The sequence below is a fragment of the Apiospora phragmitis genome, assembly GCF_038363925.1.
Source record: "Apiospora phragmitis strain CBS 135458 chromosome Unknown utg000010l:1.0-9815664.0:1.0-9183399.0, whole genome shotgun sequence".
NCBI lineage: Eukaryota > Fungi > Ascomycota > Sordariomycetes > Amphisphaeriales > Apiosporaceae > Apiospora > Apiospora phragmitis.
The window spans coordinates 3595964-3610817 of record NW_027117409.1 but is presented as its reverse complement, the minus strand read 5'-3'; the positions used below and the strand labels follow the sequence as shown (position 1 = coordinate 3610817).

The window sequence follows — 14854 nt, the reverse complement described above, 5'->3', positions numbered from 1 at the left end:
CAACATTTCCAAATCCTGTAGAAATGACAAATGCCACCGCCAATGACTTGCGCCTGCTCTCTGGTAAATATGTTTCTCATGCTGATCTATATATGAATAGTATTCGCCCACACCCGGGTGATCCATAGCACCATGGGTGAAAAGTTGCAAATTACCTACCGATTCTACGTAATTCGACATCTACAACACATAATACTCACTTCCCTTTCACGGCTTATACACACATACACACAACACAGCCTCCGGCGGGACTTTGCCACATATACATCCACTATTGCTGCTATTATAACATCCAGCAGCATCCATACTTATACACCATACCAATAATGCCATCATCTCTTATCCCGCCAAGTAAAGATGATATATACCACAAGGCAGACAGCCTCACCACTTCCCCCTTCCTCTCCATACAGACCGAAGACAAAGACGAGTTGAGGGCTCTGTATAAATCAATCATATACCGAATGCTGGTGGAGTGGGATAGGAGGAACTATAGTGAGCAATGCTGCAAACACGACCGGTAGCAGCTGGTAAACATGGCGAGAGACGGGCAGCGATGGGGAAGGAAGGAAGGGGATTGTCGCAATATGGTAATGTCTTCTCTTTGACAACAAGCCAGCCGCGCATCAGCGGCCTAGAGTGTGGCTGGCACCTGAAAAAGGTGTTCAAAACTGGAGAATATTCGAAGGACGGGCGAGTTTAAGGGTATAAGTCTAATTAATGTACGGGCCAAGGCTCCCGGGTAATAAGGGGCTTTGTACATTGCAATAATGACGGCGCTCTCGCCTGCCAACATCATCGGTGGGCTGCACACTTATATGACAAGAGCAAGAGGTATCATACATACACCAGAAAAGACACAGACAGTCGTAATATGAAAACATCGTTATACGGGGGGGCCCCCGTAATCTTGACTTACACACCCTCATCTTCCGATAGCTCGTCCACAACCTCTTCCACCATCAATATTAACTCGTCGATGTCGGGCCTCTCGCTGGGTTCGACCTTGAGGCACTTCCTCACAACCTGGCGGATCGGCTCGCTGATGGCGTCCTCGGCGGCGGCAGCAGGGGCGCCGACCGTCTGCTTGCCCTTCTTCTGCGCCTTGGGGCCCTCGTCGGGGAAGCGCCAGTCGCCGCCGAGCACGCACATGCTCAGGCTGCCGCCCGTCTCGTCGCTGCGCATCTCGAACGGTGACTTGCCGACCAGGCAGGCGTATAACGTGCAACCTAGTGACCAGATGTCGACTTTCGTGTCGATGACGGCGCCCGTGTTGACCTCGAACAGCTCCGGGGCGCGGTAGGGCATGGTACTGTGCTCGGCCGCCGTGTCTTGCATGGCGATCGCTTGAGAGCGCGAAGTGATGACTATGGGCGATTCAGCAAGGGAGCCGAGATCCATAATGATGGGTTGCTCTCCGTCGTCGTCGATCATAATGTTGCCTGTAATTGTAACTCTGTCAACGGAAAACACTTTCTCTGTAGCAGTCCCCCATTAACAGGGGGCAGTACAACTCACCTGGCTTGATATCGCGATGCGCATATGACCTGTGTTCACCAGACCCCGCGACCTGCTCGTCCACCATAAGCGGCCTGGCCTGTTCCGTCTCGTCGTCGGCGTCAGAAGCCGCCATGGCCTTATTCCGCTTGTTTTTGCCCTTGGAAGACCTTCCCGCCGCCTCCTCCGGATCGCCTGCTTTCGGGTTGCCCGCCTCCATGCGCTCGCCACCCGCCGGCGCTTGGTACTGGTGCATGTCTTTCATGGCTTTGCAGACGCCGAGGAAGAGGATCATGAGCTTCTTCTCGGGGAACTGGGTGTGGTTGACCAGGTTCGCGTTGATTATGTCCTGCAGGTTGCCCCTCCGGTAGTACGGGAGCAGCACGTAGACCGTCTTGGAGCCGGGGTCGTTGCGCTCGCTCGCGATGGCGTAGTCGACGCTGTGGATGACGGCCGGGCTGTGGGCGAAGGTATTGTAGGCCTCGACCTCGCGCATGGCCTGCTGGACCGACTCGGCGCCGAAGGGGCAGCGGATCTTCTTGAGGGCGAAAAGCTCGGCCGTCGCCGTGTCCTGCACGAGGTAGACATAACTGAAACCGCCCTCGCCCAGCAGGCGCAGGATCTTGAAGGAGCGGCTGTTGATCTTGAGGGTGGGCGAGCCGGGGAAGCAGTTCAGGCAATTGCCGAAGGAGTATATCAGGTCTTGCAGGAGTTGCGCCATGATGGATGGCCAATTGGGGCTCGTGACCTGAGGCTCTTGGGGGCGACGGAGGTTAGTAATCGAGGTCGGTGTTATTGTATCCTATCGTCGTCCTGGTCGACATGGACGAGGGTCCGGAAACATAGCCCAGGAGCTCCGAGGGTGCAATTGTCTTGGTGTGATGCTACGAGAACAGTAGGGCCAATCCAATTGGTGTCTCGAATATTGGAAATTTACGGACGTAGGCTGGAGTAATACTCGGACAAACGTAAACAGCAGAAGATGATATGTAAATGAAACAATTTAGACCACGATGCCTTCTGGCCGCTTGTACGGCAGGCATACGACCACTGAATGCTACGCAACGCTCAGCTGGTTGGAGCTTTCGGGAACTATCAGCTGCGCCACATCATACCTTACGTAGGTACACAACCTGCCTGTCTCCTGCTGCTTGCTACCTACTACAACAACAGCATCCTTGTCGTATTAGTCAATCTCACTGCTTTGTGCATTGCAGCACGCATTGGTCTCGCCCAAGCAGAAATCCTTTTGTACCATCAGTCAGCTTGTCAGGTAAGCAGTTGCCCAGAATCAACCTAGGGCTTTGATGGAGACACTGGGGTCTGTCCGGTCCTCATAGCATTCGAGCTTTAGGTCTGGTCTATAGGCTTGTAGACATCGTGCTGAAGAAATCCCCACGCCTCAGGTATTCGTATCTCAATCATTGAGTCAGCGCTCTCATGCTATAGAATTATGCCAGATTTGCGAGAATAAAACAAGAATACAGAAGAGTTCGGCTTTGATCGTTGACAAGAAAGAGAGAAGGAGAGAAAACATCGAAGACGATATCCGTAAGTAGAGAATCCTAGGTACGGAGTGTTATGACGCCAATCAATAAACCTACCTAGGCTGCCAGGCCTTTTCCTAGTTTTAGGTGAGATGGACAGGCAGGCTTCTGGTAGGCAGCCCAGCAAGGCGTGCTGTGGACAGGAACTGCGGTAAATGATTCAGGTGCTGCATGCGGCCATAGGTGCCTAGATCCTATCCTAGATATCCTACATACAATTTCTCAGGGTCTTGAGTGCATGGCTGTTGGCTGTATCTTGTAGGCATGTCGAAAAGGTTCTTCCATACGGCCCAGCGCGCAGGCCCCACCCAGCGTCTTCCTGGTTCTAGACCCCCCAAAACATCAAGTACTACCAGGTAGACGTGCGGCGAAATTCCAGCGGATTCCACGGCAAAAGCTTGTCAGCTCTACTTGCGCAGTACCTTGGAGATTCGATTTCCATCGGATTCTATCGAGAGGTCCGTGTCGTATGGATTTTCAGCCTTCTCGGTGGGCAAGCAACCGATTACAAGTATTCAAGACGGAAACTTGAAGAGGGCGAAAAGAGAAAAGGCAACAACATCAACTGCTTTCGGCATTTCGCATTGCTAATACACGGGGTCGTCGACCAGATTCTGTCTCCTCTTCCTCTCCCAGTTCCTGTTTCCCCTCCTCCCACTTCTACTACGTCGTGTTACTGCCAACCAGTCTCCGGCTACCCTTTGTCCACTTGACTTCATCGTCTGTGCCTGGAACCTTCGACCAGCGTCGCCCTCGACTTTTCTATTTCAACCAGTCCACGCAGTCTGACTTGGATCGCATTGTCGCTTGTCCCATTCCATAGCACTCCTACTCACCGGTATGTATGCCATTCCCTAGTTACCGTCTGTCTCTCCTCCACTAGTTATTTATCCCTTCGTCGCATTTGTAGCGCCCGGTGGATTTGGTCTTGCGGCGTACTGCTGCCACCGAGGGGCCCAAGCAAGAAACGCTGGGGGACGTTTTGCGCAAGCGTGGGGTAGTATCTTGTATTTCCCCGTCGTTCGTCGATACATCTCCTCTTGGCATTAAATGCCCTTGGCCTCCTACTTACCTGTCCTCCGTTGATTACAATAGACTGGAGTTGCTGACTGGCGTTTGAAGACCTCGATCAATCCCGAGGATTTGTGCAGCCGATCATTCGGATACCTCGCATTCAATCTATACACTCTCTACCACCGTTCACCCAAACATCACATTGAGCGCCGGTTAAGATCGACAAAATGGTTAAAGAGACCAAATTCTACGACACCCTGGGTGTACGTCTTCCACACCCTTGCCCAATCTCTACGCTGCACTTTATCAACATACCAGAGTACTGACAGCACACCTAACAGGTTGCTCCCACAGCCACTGAGCAAGAGCTCAAGAAGGCATACAAAGTGAACGCGCTCAAGTATCATCCTGGTATGCGCAACCATGAGCCATAACCTCTTAGCTTTATCTGTCTAACCCACCTCTGTAATAAGAACGCACACAACCCTGATGCCGAAGAGAAGTTCAAGGAGGTGTCGCATGCGTACGAGGTCCTGTCCGACTCACAGAAGCGCGCGCTCTACGATCAGTATGGTGAGGCTGGCCTAGAAGGTGGTGCTGGCGCCGGCGGCATGGCCGCCGAGGACCTGTTCGCTCAGTTCTTCGGTGGCGGCTCTTTCGGAGGTGGCCTCGGTGGCATGTTCAGTGGAATGCAGAACCGCGGTCCGCCCAAGGCCCGCACCATCCACCACACACACAAGGTCTCGCTCGAGGATGTCTACAAAGGCAAGATCTCCAAGCTCGCCCTGCAACGGTCGGTTATTTGCCCCAAGTGCGAGGGTCGCGGTGGAAAGGAGGGCGCTGTCAAGCGCTGCCCCGGTTGCGATGGCCACGGTATGAAGACGATGATGCGACAGATGGGCCCCATGATCCAACGTTTCCAGACTGTTTGCCCCGACTGCAACGGCGAAGGCGAAATTATCAAGGAGAAGGACCGTTGCAAGGGCTGCAACGGCAAGAAGACCATCGTCGACCGCAAAGTTCTTCACGTCCACGTTGACCGTGGTGTCCGGAGCGGTACCAAGGTGGAGTTCCGTGGCGAGGGCGATCAATCCCCTGGCGTCCAGGCTGGTGATGTGGTTTTCGAGATTGAGCAGAAGCCTCACCCACGCTTCACCCGCAAGGAAGACCACCTTCTGTACCGTTGCGAAATCGAGCTCGTAACGGCGTTGGCCGGCGGCACCATCTACATCGAACATCTCGATGAACGCTGGTTGAGTGTTGATATCATGCCTGGCGAGGCTATTGCTCCTGGTAAGTAGTCCCGCTATCGTGAAGTCCAAACTTTACTAATGACCATCTTAGATTCTGTCAAGATGATCCGTGGTCAGGGTATGCCGTCGCCGCGCCATCACGACTTCGGCAACATGTACATCCAGTTCGCCGTCAAATTCCCAGAGAAGGGCTGGAGCGAGGACCCAGCTGCATACGAGGCTCTCCAGAAGCTTCTTCCCGCTCCCGCTTTGCAGGCCGTTCCCCCGGCCGATGCTATGACTGATTCTGCCGACCTCGAGGATATGGACCAGCAGTCACAGGCAAGAGTCTTCGGGTCGGGTAGCATGGACGAAGACGAGGATGAGGATGGCCATCCTGGCGCTGAGCGTGTTCAGTGCGCATCCCAGTAAACTGTCTTGACCTGGTTGTTATCCAACAGTCCCGAGTTTCTTGGAGCTCGGTGCTGTTGATCCCTAAACCCTTCACAATACCGGCATTAGACTTGTCCGAATGGCCCAGGATATCCGAAGCAGCCAGCGGGGGCAGGACAGCATATATGGCGCGATGATTTTATGACGGAGTATTCGAGGGCTTGTCACCTGCATATTGACTTTATGAGCGACGGAAATGGGGTATTAACGTACTGCCACATATGGACGGGGCTGAGACCATCGAGTGCATCGTTGGCGGCACGTAGTCCTGCGGATGCGATGGTGCTGGGCTTCTATTAATCTGCAATCGAGTCTTTTCTGCTTTGCATCACCCTTAGAGCGCCGTGTCAATTGGCAATGGGTAATGCGACCTCGGAATTTGGCGTTTAGAGGTGATAGAGCAAATGGGATCAACTTATTTTCTGCCTGAACTGCTTTCTCACAACTGATGCGTGTTTCCCTCCCTGGGTGACTTGATCCAAGCTATATAGATGAAAATCAAAGACCGCGTGTTTGTCTTTTCACGCAGGTGGTGGGTTTAGGAGAGTTTGCTCCTATGCGTGACAAGAGGAGCTGCTGAATCCCTGCCTTGTGCATGGAGAGGAATCGTAGGTTTGGTGGAGGATCTCGCGACTTCCCGTCATCTTGTATATCGTGGCAGGGATCTGGAAGACGGGTAATTCCATGGTGTACTATCAGGTGCGAATGCCTGCATGTATACCCTTGGAAAGGTTTGATGGTTGACTCTCAACAGGTCCAGACGAATCTATGTAGGCCCACTCGGCCGGAGGTAATATCCCGGTTCAAGGCGTGAGGGAGATGCGAAACGGGCACGGCATGATTTTGCTGTTGTTCCACATGATTTCAAGTCCAGAATAGGATGGATATGATTGCTTTGCTGGAAAGCTAACAGAGAGGGCGCTACAGATCTTATAGGGAAAAGCGAAGCACGAAGGCATCACTCAAGAGGTGGGTGGTATGATAAAGTGGTGTAAAATCCTCGTTTTCTTTCACTGTCGTGACATGTATGTATCAATGGCAAGCAAGTCAAATCATGCCACTGTGGGGCGCCGGACTTGTTCTCCCCAGCTTCCGGAGCGGGTGCTCCGCCCTCCTTCTCCTTAAATACTTCCTCGGCGTTCCTAGCGATTTTCAACAGTTTATCGGGCAAAGGTTTATTGGGCGAGTTTCTCCTCAATTTCACCTGCAGCGACCTGGTCCCCACCGGCTGTAACGTCGTCGAACTCTGTCTTCCGCAGGTTCCCAACAGTGTAGAGGATCTTCTCGACCTCTGGGCGTGACAGGTCGATGCGGCCTCCCTCAGGGTTCGGATACACCGGCGGTTGCTGCTGCCCCTCGCTGCCTAGCAGATGCACGTACAGGCCAGAGGATGAGCTGGGTCCTTCTATATCTTGATCGAGACTGACAACCATTCTGCTCTGTTGGCCGGGAACTTGGACAAAAGCAACGTCGAGAGGGTATCCGGCTAAGTTGATGGTTTCCACATAGGTCAACTTGCCATCTTGCACCTTGAAGACGAAAACTGCCTTGACGCTGATGGGAGAAGGTAAAATGTTAGCCACCCACCCATAAAGAAATGCATTTGGTTAGAGATGGAATGTCTTACCGTTCGCATACCGCCATGAGCAACCCAGCGTCTCCGGCGACATTGTAGGGATACAAGCCCGTGACAGCGATTTTGTCCCCGTCTACGTTTGCCTCGTTCTTTGCATGCTGCAATAACTCCACCTTTGACTTCAATACTCCGGCCTTCCAGTCCCAGGCATAGAGTTCACTGTCACCACCGCCTGAAACCAGGAGATCGGGCTGGGGGAGGCAGATGGTGCTGATGAAGGACGTGTGGCCGAGGCAGAAATTATCGATGACATGAGCCTGGGGTATGCCGCGAGACACCCGGATATGCTCGTCTCGGTCGCCGGTCAGGATGTAGGACCTTCCATCTGCCGAGGCCACAGCCACAGAGGTCAGCATGGAGACGTGACCAAGCAGCAGATCTTGCTTGAAGGTCGGCCCGGTCTCCTTCTGCTGCTCCTTCTGTTGCTGCTTGGCCGCGCGCTGCCGGGCCTGCTCTTCTAGGGCCTTGAGGTTACGCTGGGTGTGGACCGTCAGGTTGTTCGCGCCCTTGCGCGCAAGACGTGTTGACTCTTGGAGAGCGGCGGCGCCCTCATCCAGCGAGTCGTCGGCGGATGGGATCAGGGGCAGAGCGTAGACATCGCCGAACTTGTCAGCCACCAGGATGGTCTTCTCGCCGTCCGCAGTGAGTGCTATGCCGGAGGGACGCTTGACCATTTGCCTGCGACCATGTTAATTGGGTTCAAAAGATGATTTATCTATCTCGCGCTGGGCATGTTAGGGGGAGTACTCACCTTTGACTGAGTTCAGTAAGATGCCCTTGCCGTCATGCTCGAGTACGCAGACGGTTTTGTTACCACCAGTCACCACCACCACATGGCTACCGTTGCTGGTAGCCTTGAGTAAGATCGCGTAGGACTTTTCCGTAGCCTCGACTGGTTTCTCCGCATTCTTTCTCTTTTGGCTGCCGTTGGCTTGCTGTGCCTGGTCGATTCCAGCCGCCGGCTGGGCAGAAGAAACGGCCGCCTCAGATCCGACTTTCCGGCGCTTGGGTGGCGGTGTAGCGGCCTCGCTGCCTTCTACTCCCTGTGCTTGTGACGTGGCCTCTGATGATCCGTTCTGCGGCGCCTGGGTGCGCTTCTCCTCTTCCTCCTTTGCGCCCTCCGTGGAGGTGGCGGCCGGACGAGCGCCGAGGGAGTGCTCTGCGATCAGCGAGCAATCTGCACCAAATGTGTAGAGCATATCTCCTCTTGACGCGCATAGGATGCCATCCTGGCCCAAGGCACACAAGAATTGAAATGGCAGTGGCGCCATGGTCTGTTTATCAGAAGCCAAGGATGTGCCCCGGGCAGGTTACGTGATTGGACAAAGTGATTCGCGATGAATATAGGGATGCAAGGAAAAAATTATATGGCGGACTTGTTGAGAAACCTTCTGTAAGAATGTGAGGTTGTGACGGAAAATGGTTAAATTTAGCTTCACACAAAGATGCCCAGTTCAGAAAAGGGCAATATAGAAAAAGTATCGTGGTCTTGTTACACGGTATGCTGGGCTTCTCATTCTTCGACAGCAATATGAAATTTCGAGTATCTACGGATTGCCTTAGACCCCACTTAGCTATGTATGTGAATATGCGTATATCGAGATTTCCTATAAGTGGATATGACATAAGCATCTCGCGTTTCTCGAAATAAAATGAATATGTACAGTTAGTCTGGTAATCTATGAATTACCTGAAGCTTAAAGTCAGTCCTGTCTTTATCTTCTGAACATGGGGAAGCATTTATTGCAGCCTTGGTATTGTGCAGTGGGTGTGTCAACGCAGTACAAACCTTGTGTTTCTAGCATGGAGATATCAATGTACATACGTTCGCTCCATCTCAAAGGGCACGAGATGGAGGACCAAGATTGCAATGTAAGTCAGGTTAAGAATATGACGAGGTACATAAAGGAAAGTTCTCATTCTAGCTAGCCCGAGAGTGGTGTTGAAAAGAGCGTGGTTCCATCGCTAATAAGTCACCAAGCAAGAAGCATGTTACAATCATACGATCGCCCATGTTTGAATATCAAAACCCTCCCTGGGCCCGATCGCATTCCTCCAAGAACCGATAAACGCCTTGCAAGCCCTCGAAATCCTCCGAACAGTGCTCACCCGAACTGATCGGCGGGACATACTCTCATATCCCTCAGGCTCAGAAGATGCTAGCCATGAATTCTTTTCCACCTCGCTAAACGCTTCGAATAGCTCATACTCGTCCGGAAAGCTACCCAGAGAAAGCAGCGAGCCGCCGGCCGACGTGAGCGTCAGCGAGTGTTGCTCATTAGCACCGGGCGCGAAGGGGAACTTTAGTGCCATCGTGACGCCAGCTTCAGCCTCAAAACCCACATCTTGCCCCACTATGCCTCGGCTAATCTCCAGGTCGTCGCAAAGCGTCTCGACAGTATCAGCGTCGACGCCTGGGAATCTGACTCGAATTATGTGGCCCTTTTCCAGCTGTATAGGCAGGTCACCAAGGGCAGCTAGCTTCTTCAGATCCCCGAGCGTTGCTGTGAGATCTTTGAGAGCACGACCGAAATCGACCGACAAGACATCGAAGAAGCCCTCGGCGTTGAGGGTGGCCGCGTCAGCTGCGGGAACCTTGGTCCCAGCTGCGGCATAAGGAATGCTCCAGCAAGGGGGCTCAAGGCCGTGACTGTAGGGTTCAACTTGAAGTCGATATAAGAGCCAGCAGAAATGCGGCACACCGACGTCATCTTGCGGGCTGTCTCGTCCTGGAGAGACGAAACTGCGCGGTAGCGTCTTTCGCCACGTTCTGTCAACCCATCAAACTGAGCCTTCTGGCCGGAGATCCAGAATGCCCTTACAGCAGCCGATACGTTATTTACTACCTGGGCTTGGGCAGCAGGCGTATGGGAGAAGTACCGGGCTCCACCGATGCGCCCGGAACCCAGGCCGTAACCACCGGCGGTCCGAGGAAGAACCCCTCCAGTAAGGTTCGGTCTCAGTGTACTGGCAAACGGAGCACGCCCGGTGAACTGGGAGACGGCTCGGCCTACTTGAGTAGTATTGAACTTGGTACGGTCGACTCGCGGGGCCTCACTGAGCCGGCCGGTGCTCATGAAGCGACGTACAGCTGAGTTGATGTTCTGGTATGTCGAGGTAGAATTCCATCTTCGGCTCTTTTGCTGCCGCAGAAGGGCAGCTGGGTGGATGGGTTGTCTCGGGGTCGATCTCGCCAATACTGGTTCTAAGGCGGTGTTTAACGGGCGAGCCGTATTGGCAAGTTTCGCCCGGATCACCTTGGACGCCTTATACACGGCCTGCCGGGCCAACCGCAAAGCGGTTGGAGCCCATATGCCGCCTAGAGGCGCAACCATAGTGAATCCTGTTCGTTTTTCTGTGGAAGATGGCGAACAGGAAGATAGGAGTTTGGGAAAAGCTAACAAAACAAAAGGTGCCAGGCGAGGTCATATCAACGCATGACGGATGCCCCCCATTGGCAGGGCATCAGTAAGCTTTGCCACTTCTGTGGCGGTGCTGCGGAGAACAGTGTGGGACAAGCTAGATACGTGTCGCAAGCAGGAGACGCTCTTATCTAATCGATAGAGCCCACTTTCTGAGCCCACCATCGGCACGGAACATGTTGAGCCGCTAACTTTTTTTTCTTCGACATGCATTGGGCAATAAAATCCCAAGCTTTTCCACAGAAGCTCCAAGCATTCAAGCCCTTCCTACATCACAACTTCCCAGCGCGAGCCTCCCGTCTGCTCAAGATGACTTTGGAACTAGGCAATGTGACAAAAGTCACTGCTTTTCTCGCTGCTGCTGTCTTTTCATCACCATTGCGCCTGTAGCAGTGCTGCATTGGTGATCATTTTGGTAAGTTCTCACTGACACAAATCCTTCGAAAGCACTTTTGCCGTGACGAACAAACATATTGAACAATCCAAATCTTACAAAACCATGGGGATCTTCTAGACTCTAGAATTACCCTGAGCAAATTTCCCAATTCATCTTGCGCCTGCCACGGTTGCTTGCTATATCTGCTAACATCATGCCGGCTGTAGGGTTTGTATTTTGCGATTTTTACGAGAAACCTCGTTATGGCATCGTCCTCGACACTTGTCATTTCCAAAAGGTTGGTACCCAGCATTTTTTCTTCATAACACTTCCCAGCCTGGGCCTTGGCTCCCCTTGTGTGATGATACAACCGACAAATCTAGGGAATTCCTCATGCCGAATATACTATGTGGATTTTGTTCAGTTTCAGCCTTGTCTGACATTCTATCACAAATTCTATTTTTGATGCAATAACAGTGATGAACCAACTCGCTAACTATTGATCAACTTTAGGTACACACTATACTCCAACCCATCCTGTCACTTTTCACATGAGGATATCTTGAACGAACGGGCGGACATAAACGAATCCATCGTAACCTTCCTCCGCAAAGCAGAGCGTACAAACTCTGTGGAGGTTGGCTCGCGTAGGCTTCTTGTTGATATTTCGTCAACTGATTGTGGTTGATCACTGCTCAATATTTGCATGATTCACTTCCAAGGCATCACATAACTAACTTGCGATTCGCAGGTAATTCTACACCACCCCGCTTCCTTGTATCCTACTCTACATGATGAGCACTATTCACACTGTTTGATCCCGTCTCATATTATATGGAGGGAAATGAACATCAAAAACAACTTCTGATTTAATGAGGTATGTCGCTTGTCGAATCCGTCTTGGCGCAGTGCATTTGCTAACAAGTCGAATAGCCTGAGAGCTTTCTCAATCACCGAGACAACATCAGTTTACCACTGTAGCAGTCGCTAATATGGCGGTCGTTTAGGTAACTTACTTATACACATGAACATACATGAACATGGATATGCCTTGCATGTGGTAAGTCGATTTCATTTCACGTATCCTGCCTTTCCGGATGATAACTCTTCTGCATTATTGTCTGAGTACTTCTTTGACGAGACTCTACCAATCACCTTGGAGAACTGAAGAGGCATCCCACACCAATTTTATGTGTCTTGTTCCAACAACATTTTGCTAACTAGACACTCTTCGCAGCTCTTTCGTCTATCTCAAGCATCATACGTAGCCTATGGTAGATGGCTGTCATGAATATCTTGGACCCTAGCATGTCCGTCAGCCTCCAGTTGTATCTTAACGACATTATATGTAATGCTTGCTGTCTTTGACAGAAGCACCCCTCACTCACTCTGAGCGCGACACTTTTTCCGTGGTCGCTTTCTATTTTTCGTTGAGGTAGATTGACCCTTGTCCACTACTCACCGACACTCACCAGTCCATGGTAGTTTCGGTCCATCATTTCGGACTACATTCCTCCAATCGAGGTAATGATTGTACATAGAAGTTATTCAAAGTCACATAATTTCCAGTTAAAGAGAGTCTTCTTATTTATTCATATTAGATCCAGACGGACGCCATTTGCTTCACCGGATAATACCGCATGCCAATACAAGCGAGAATATTCTTTGTTATCCCCTTTCCAACCTCAATAGAGCGGAGCGCTTTCAGGTCTGACGTCACTTTGGTCTTTTCCTGTATGACGGGCCCTTGTCTGTGCGAGTTTTGCGTTTGTGGTGATCTCATAAGTCGCTGAAGACGGTTACTATACGAGGACTGGTTAGTAGAAGGCTGGCTTGAAGTTATTAGTCGTGCAATAAAGGAGAGTTCACTAAGAGGTACCTACTATAGTACGTAGTCGTAAGTCGGAACTAGGTCATCTGGCGATGCATCGGTCTAGGCCAGTGGTAGCTTGCATCGCAGGGTCTACATACCGTCCGGTCAATGCTGATGGGCTTTTCCGCCGTATCTATCCCTGTGACACCATCAATCCAAAGGCTTTCATTCGCTTCGAGAGCTGTTTAGCTTATAGAGAGTGTCAGGCCAGTGCTAATGAGGTCTAGGGTCACGAAGGAGGGGTTTCCTCACGGGGGTGTGTCTCTTACCACGATTGGGGAATGGGGATCCGCTTTTAGTGTCTGCGGGGGTGGATACTGGCAAGATGGGGGCCTTTAGCGATACCCTGACATGCAGCCAGGACTACAGTACAGCGCGTCATCATACTGCTTGTTTGTTAGACAAGAGGCGCCCGGCGCTCTTGCTTGAGGTTGCTTCTTTGTCTGACGCCTGGGGTATCCCACCAGTGCTCCTTTGATGGCCTGATACCGGCCTGATGATCAGCACATCTGCTGCCGCATCTGGGAATCGAAACTCGACCTGAACACAAGTTATTAACGTAGTGGGCGCATCGCTTCCTCCACCCCCATCTGATGGTAAGAGCTCGGATTTGGGTAGCAAACGCCGAGACAGAGCTGATGAGAGAGTCATAGGCTCATAGGCGGCCAGTAGCTTGACGGTTGCGCAACTCTGAAGTATTATGCCATTGCTGAAAGGGGGTTCCTAATCCGAATCCGCGGAAGGAACAACGGGTGGGATTTTTGTTAGCACTACCTACATACCTACCTATCTAGACACAGCCTACGCTACATACTACGTACATATATTCCTCCCTTCTCCCCCCGCATCTTCACCTCTTACCCTTTTCCTCTTCTCTTCTATCTCCATACAGAAGACCGACGATACATTCCAAGCTCTAAACATCATAACAAACACTCAACTAGAAGCCTCCAACCAACACGTCACTCACCATGGATCGTACAACATCCGGAAGCGAGCACCCCAGTGCTTTCTCCAAGCGCCGAGTAAGTACTATTTTGACGATGCCAACTCCATCCATACAGCCCGTCTACATCCAGAGATTCAAACATACCTCTACATACATCCTCACATGCACACACCTATGTACTTGGCTTCGTAGTGAACATGGCATTGCCACCGTCATCATGACGTGCCAAAGACGTTTTCGCTCCCTTTCCAGCCCAACTCTTGAAAATCCACTTTACTGACATTGACCCCCTTTGCCCTTACTGCAGAGCTCCGGACCCGGCTTCGAGGGTCTCATGGCATCCAAGCGCTCCAATGACCCCTCTTCACAGGCCCGTCGCAACAGCCTCCACGATCAGAAGCCCCAGGCTGGTTTCTTTGGTCAGATGTGGCACAAGTGAGTTCCCACGAACCCTCCTCCTCGTTTACAAGAAGTAGTTGCTCTGTCTCATATTCTTGAGCTGATCACGTGCCATTGTGACAGTTTTACCCGTGGTCCCGGTAGCCCTCCCAAGTAGAACACGAATGGCTTAAAGTGACCACCCATGAAGGTGTATCCCAGCGAAGAGCGGTGTTAGGGTCAGCTTTAGATGCGGATGCCACTAGTGAAGAAATGTTGCAGCTGAGGAGGAATAATTTCCGACGATTCTGGGCCTACGGCGGGTTAGGAACTTGTTGAGAGTATATCAGCTGTCATGCTGCGATGCAGTTCAAGACTGTTTGCACAAGTGTAACATTACAAACAATTGTATTAGGCGAGAATGAAACAAGTATGTGTTCATTTAGAATTTGCTGGGGGCTATGTTATTGTGAAAGC

General features: G+C 51.6%; 5 protein-coding genes across 5 annotated transcripts; 2 read left to right on the top strand and 3 right to left on the bottom strand.

The window, feature by feature from the left end:
* Window positions 1-915: 915 nt before the first annotated feature.
* On the bottom strand, window positions 916-2218 carry PG994_010897 (uncharacterized protein; the record flags this gene model as incomplete). The annotated part of the gene is made up of 2 exons (XM_066862306.1): window positions 916-1442; window positions 1519-2218. 2 exons carry the CDS (start codon window positions 2216-2218, stop codon window positions 916-918), a joined length of 1227 nt encoding a protein of 408 aa, XP_066711416.1.
* A 2067-nt stretch (window positions 2219-4285) lies between these two features.
* PG994_010896 (chaperone protein dnaJ 2) lies at window positions 4286-5722 on the top strand (the record flags this gene model as incomplete). The annotated part of the gene is made up of 4 exons (XM_066862305.1): window positions 4286-4321; window positions 4400-4469; window positions 4557-5351; window positions 5403-5722. The coding sequence occupies 4 exons, from the start codon at window positions 4286-4288 to the stop codon at window positions 5720-5722; spliced, it is 1221 nt and encodes a 406-aa protein (XP_066711415.1).
* A 1196-nt stretch (window positions 5723-6918) lies between these two features.
* Window positions 6919-8650, bottom strand: PG994_010895 (tRNA methyltransferase; the record flags this gene model as incomplete). The annotated part of the gene is made up of 3 exons (XM_066862304.1): window positions 6919-7297; window positions 7371-8028; window positions 8131-8650. The coding sequence occupies 3 exons, from the start codon at window positions 8648-8650 to the stop codon at window positions 6919-6921; spliced, it is 1557 nt and encodes a 518-aa protein (XP_066711414.1).
* Window positions 8651-9377: 727 nt separating this feature from the next.
* PG994_010894 (uncharacterized protein) lies at window positions 9378-10714 on the bottom strand (the record flags this gene model as incomplete). The annotated part of the gene is made up of 2 exons (XM_066862303.1): window positions 9378-10029; window positions 10086-10714. 2 exons carry the CDS (start codon window positions 10712-10714, stop codon window positions 9378-9380), a joined length of 1281 nt encoding a protein of 426 aa, XP_066711413.1.
* Window positions 10715-14021: 3307 nt separating this feature from the next.
* PG994_010893 (uncharacterized protein) lies at window positions 14022-14438 on the top strand (the record flags this gene model as incomplete). The annotated part of the gene is made up of 2 exons (XM_066862302.1): window positions 14022-14075; window positions 14307-14438. 2 exons carry the CDS (start codon window positions 14022-14024, stop codon window positions 14436-14438), a joined length of 186 nt encoding a protein of 61 aa, XP_066711412.1.
* Between the last annotated feature and the right edge of the window lie 416 nt (window positions 14439-14854).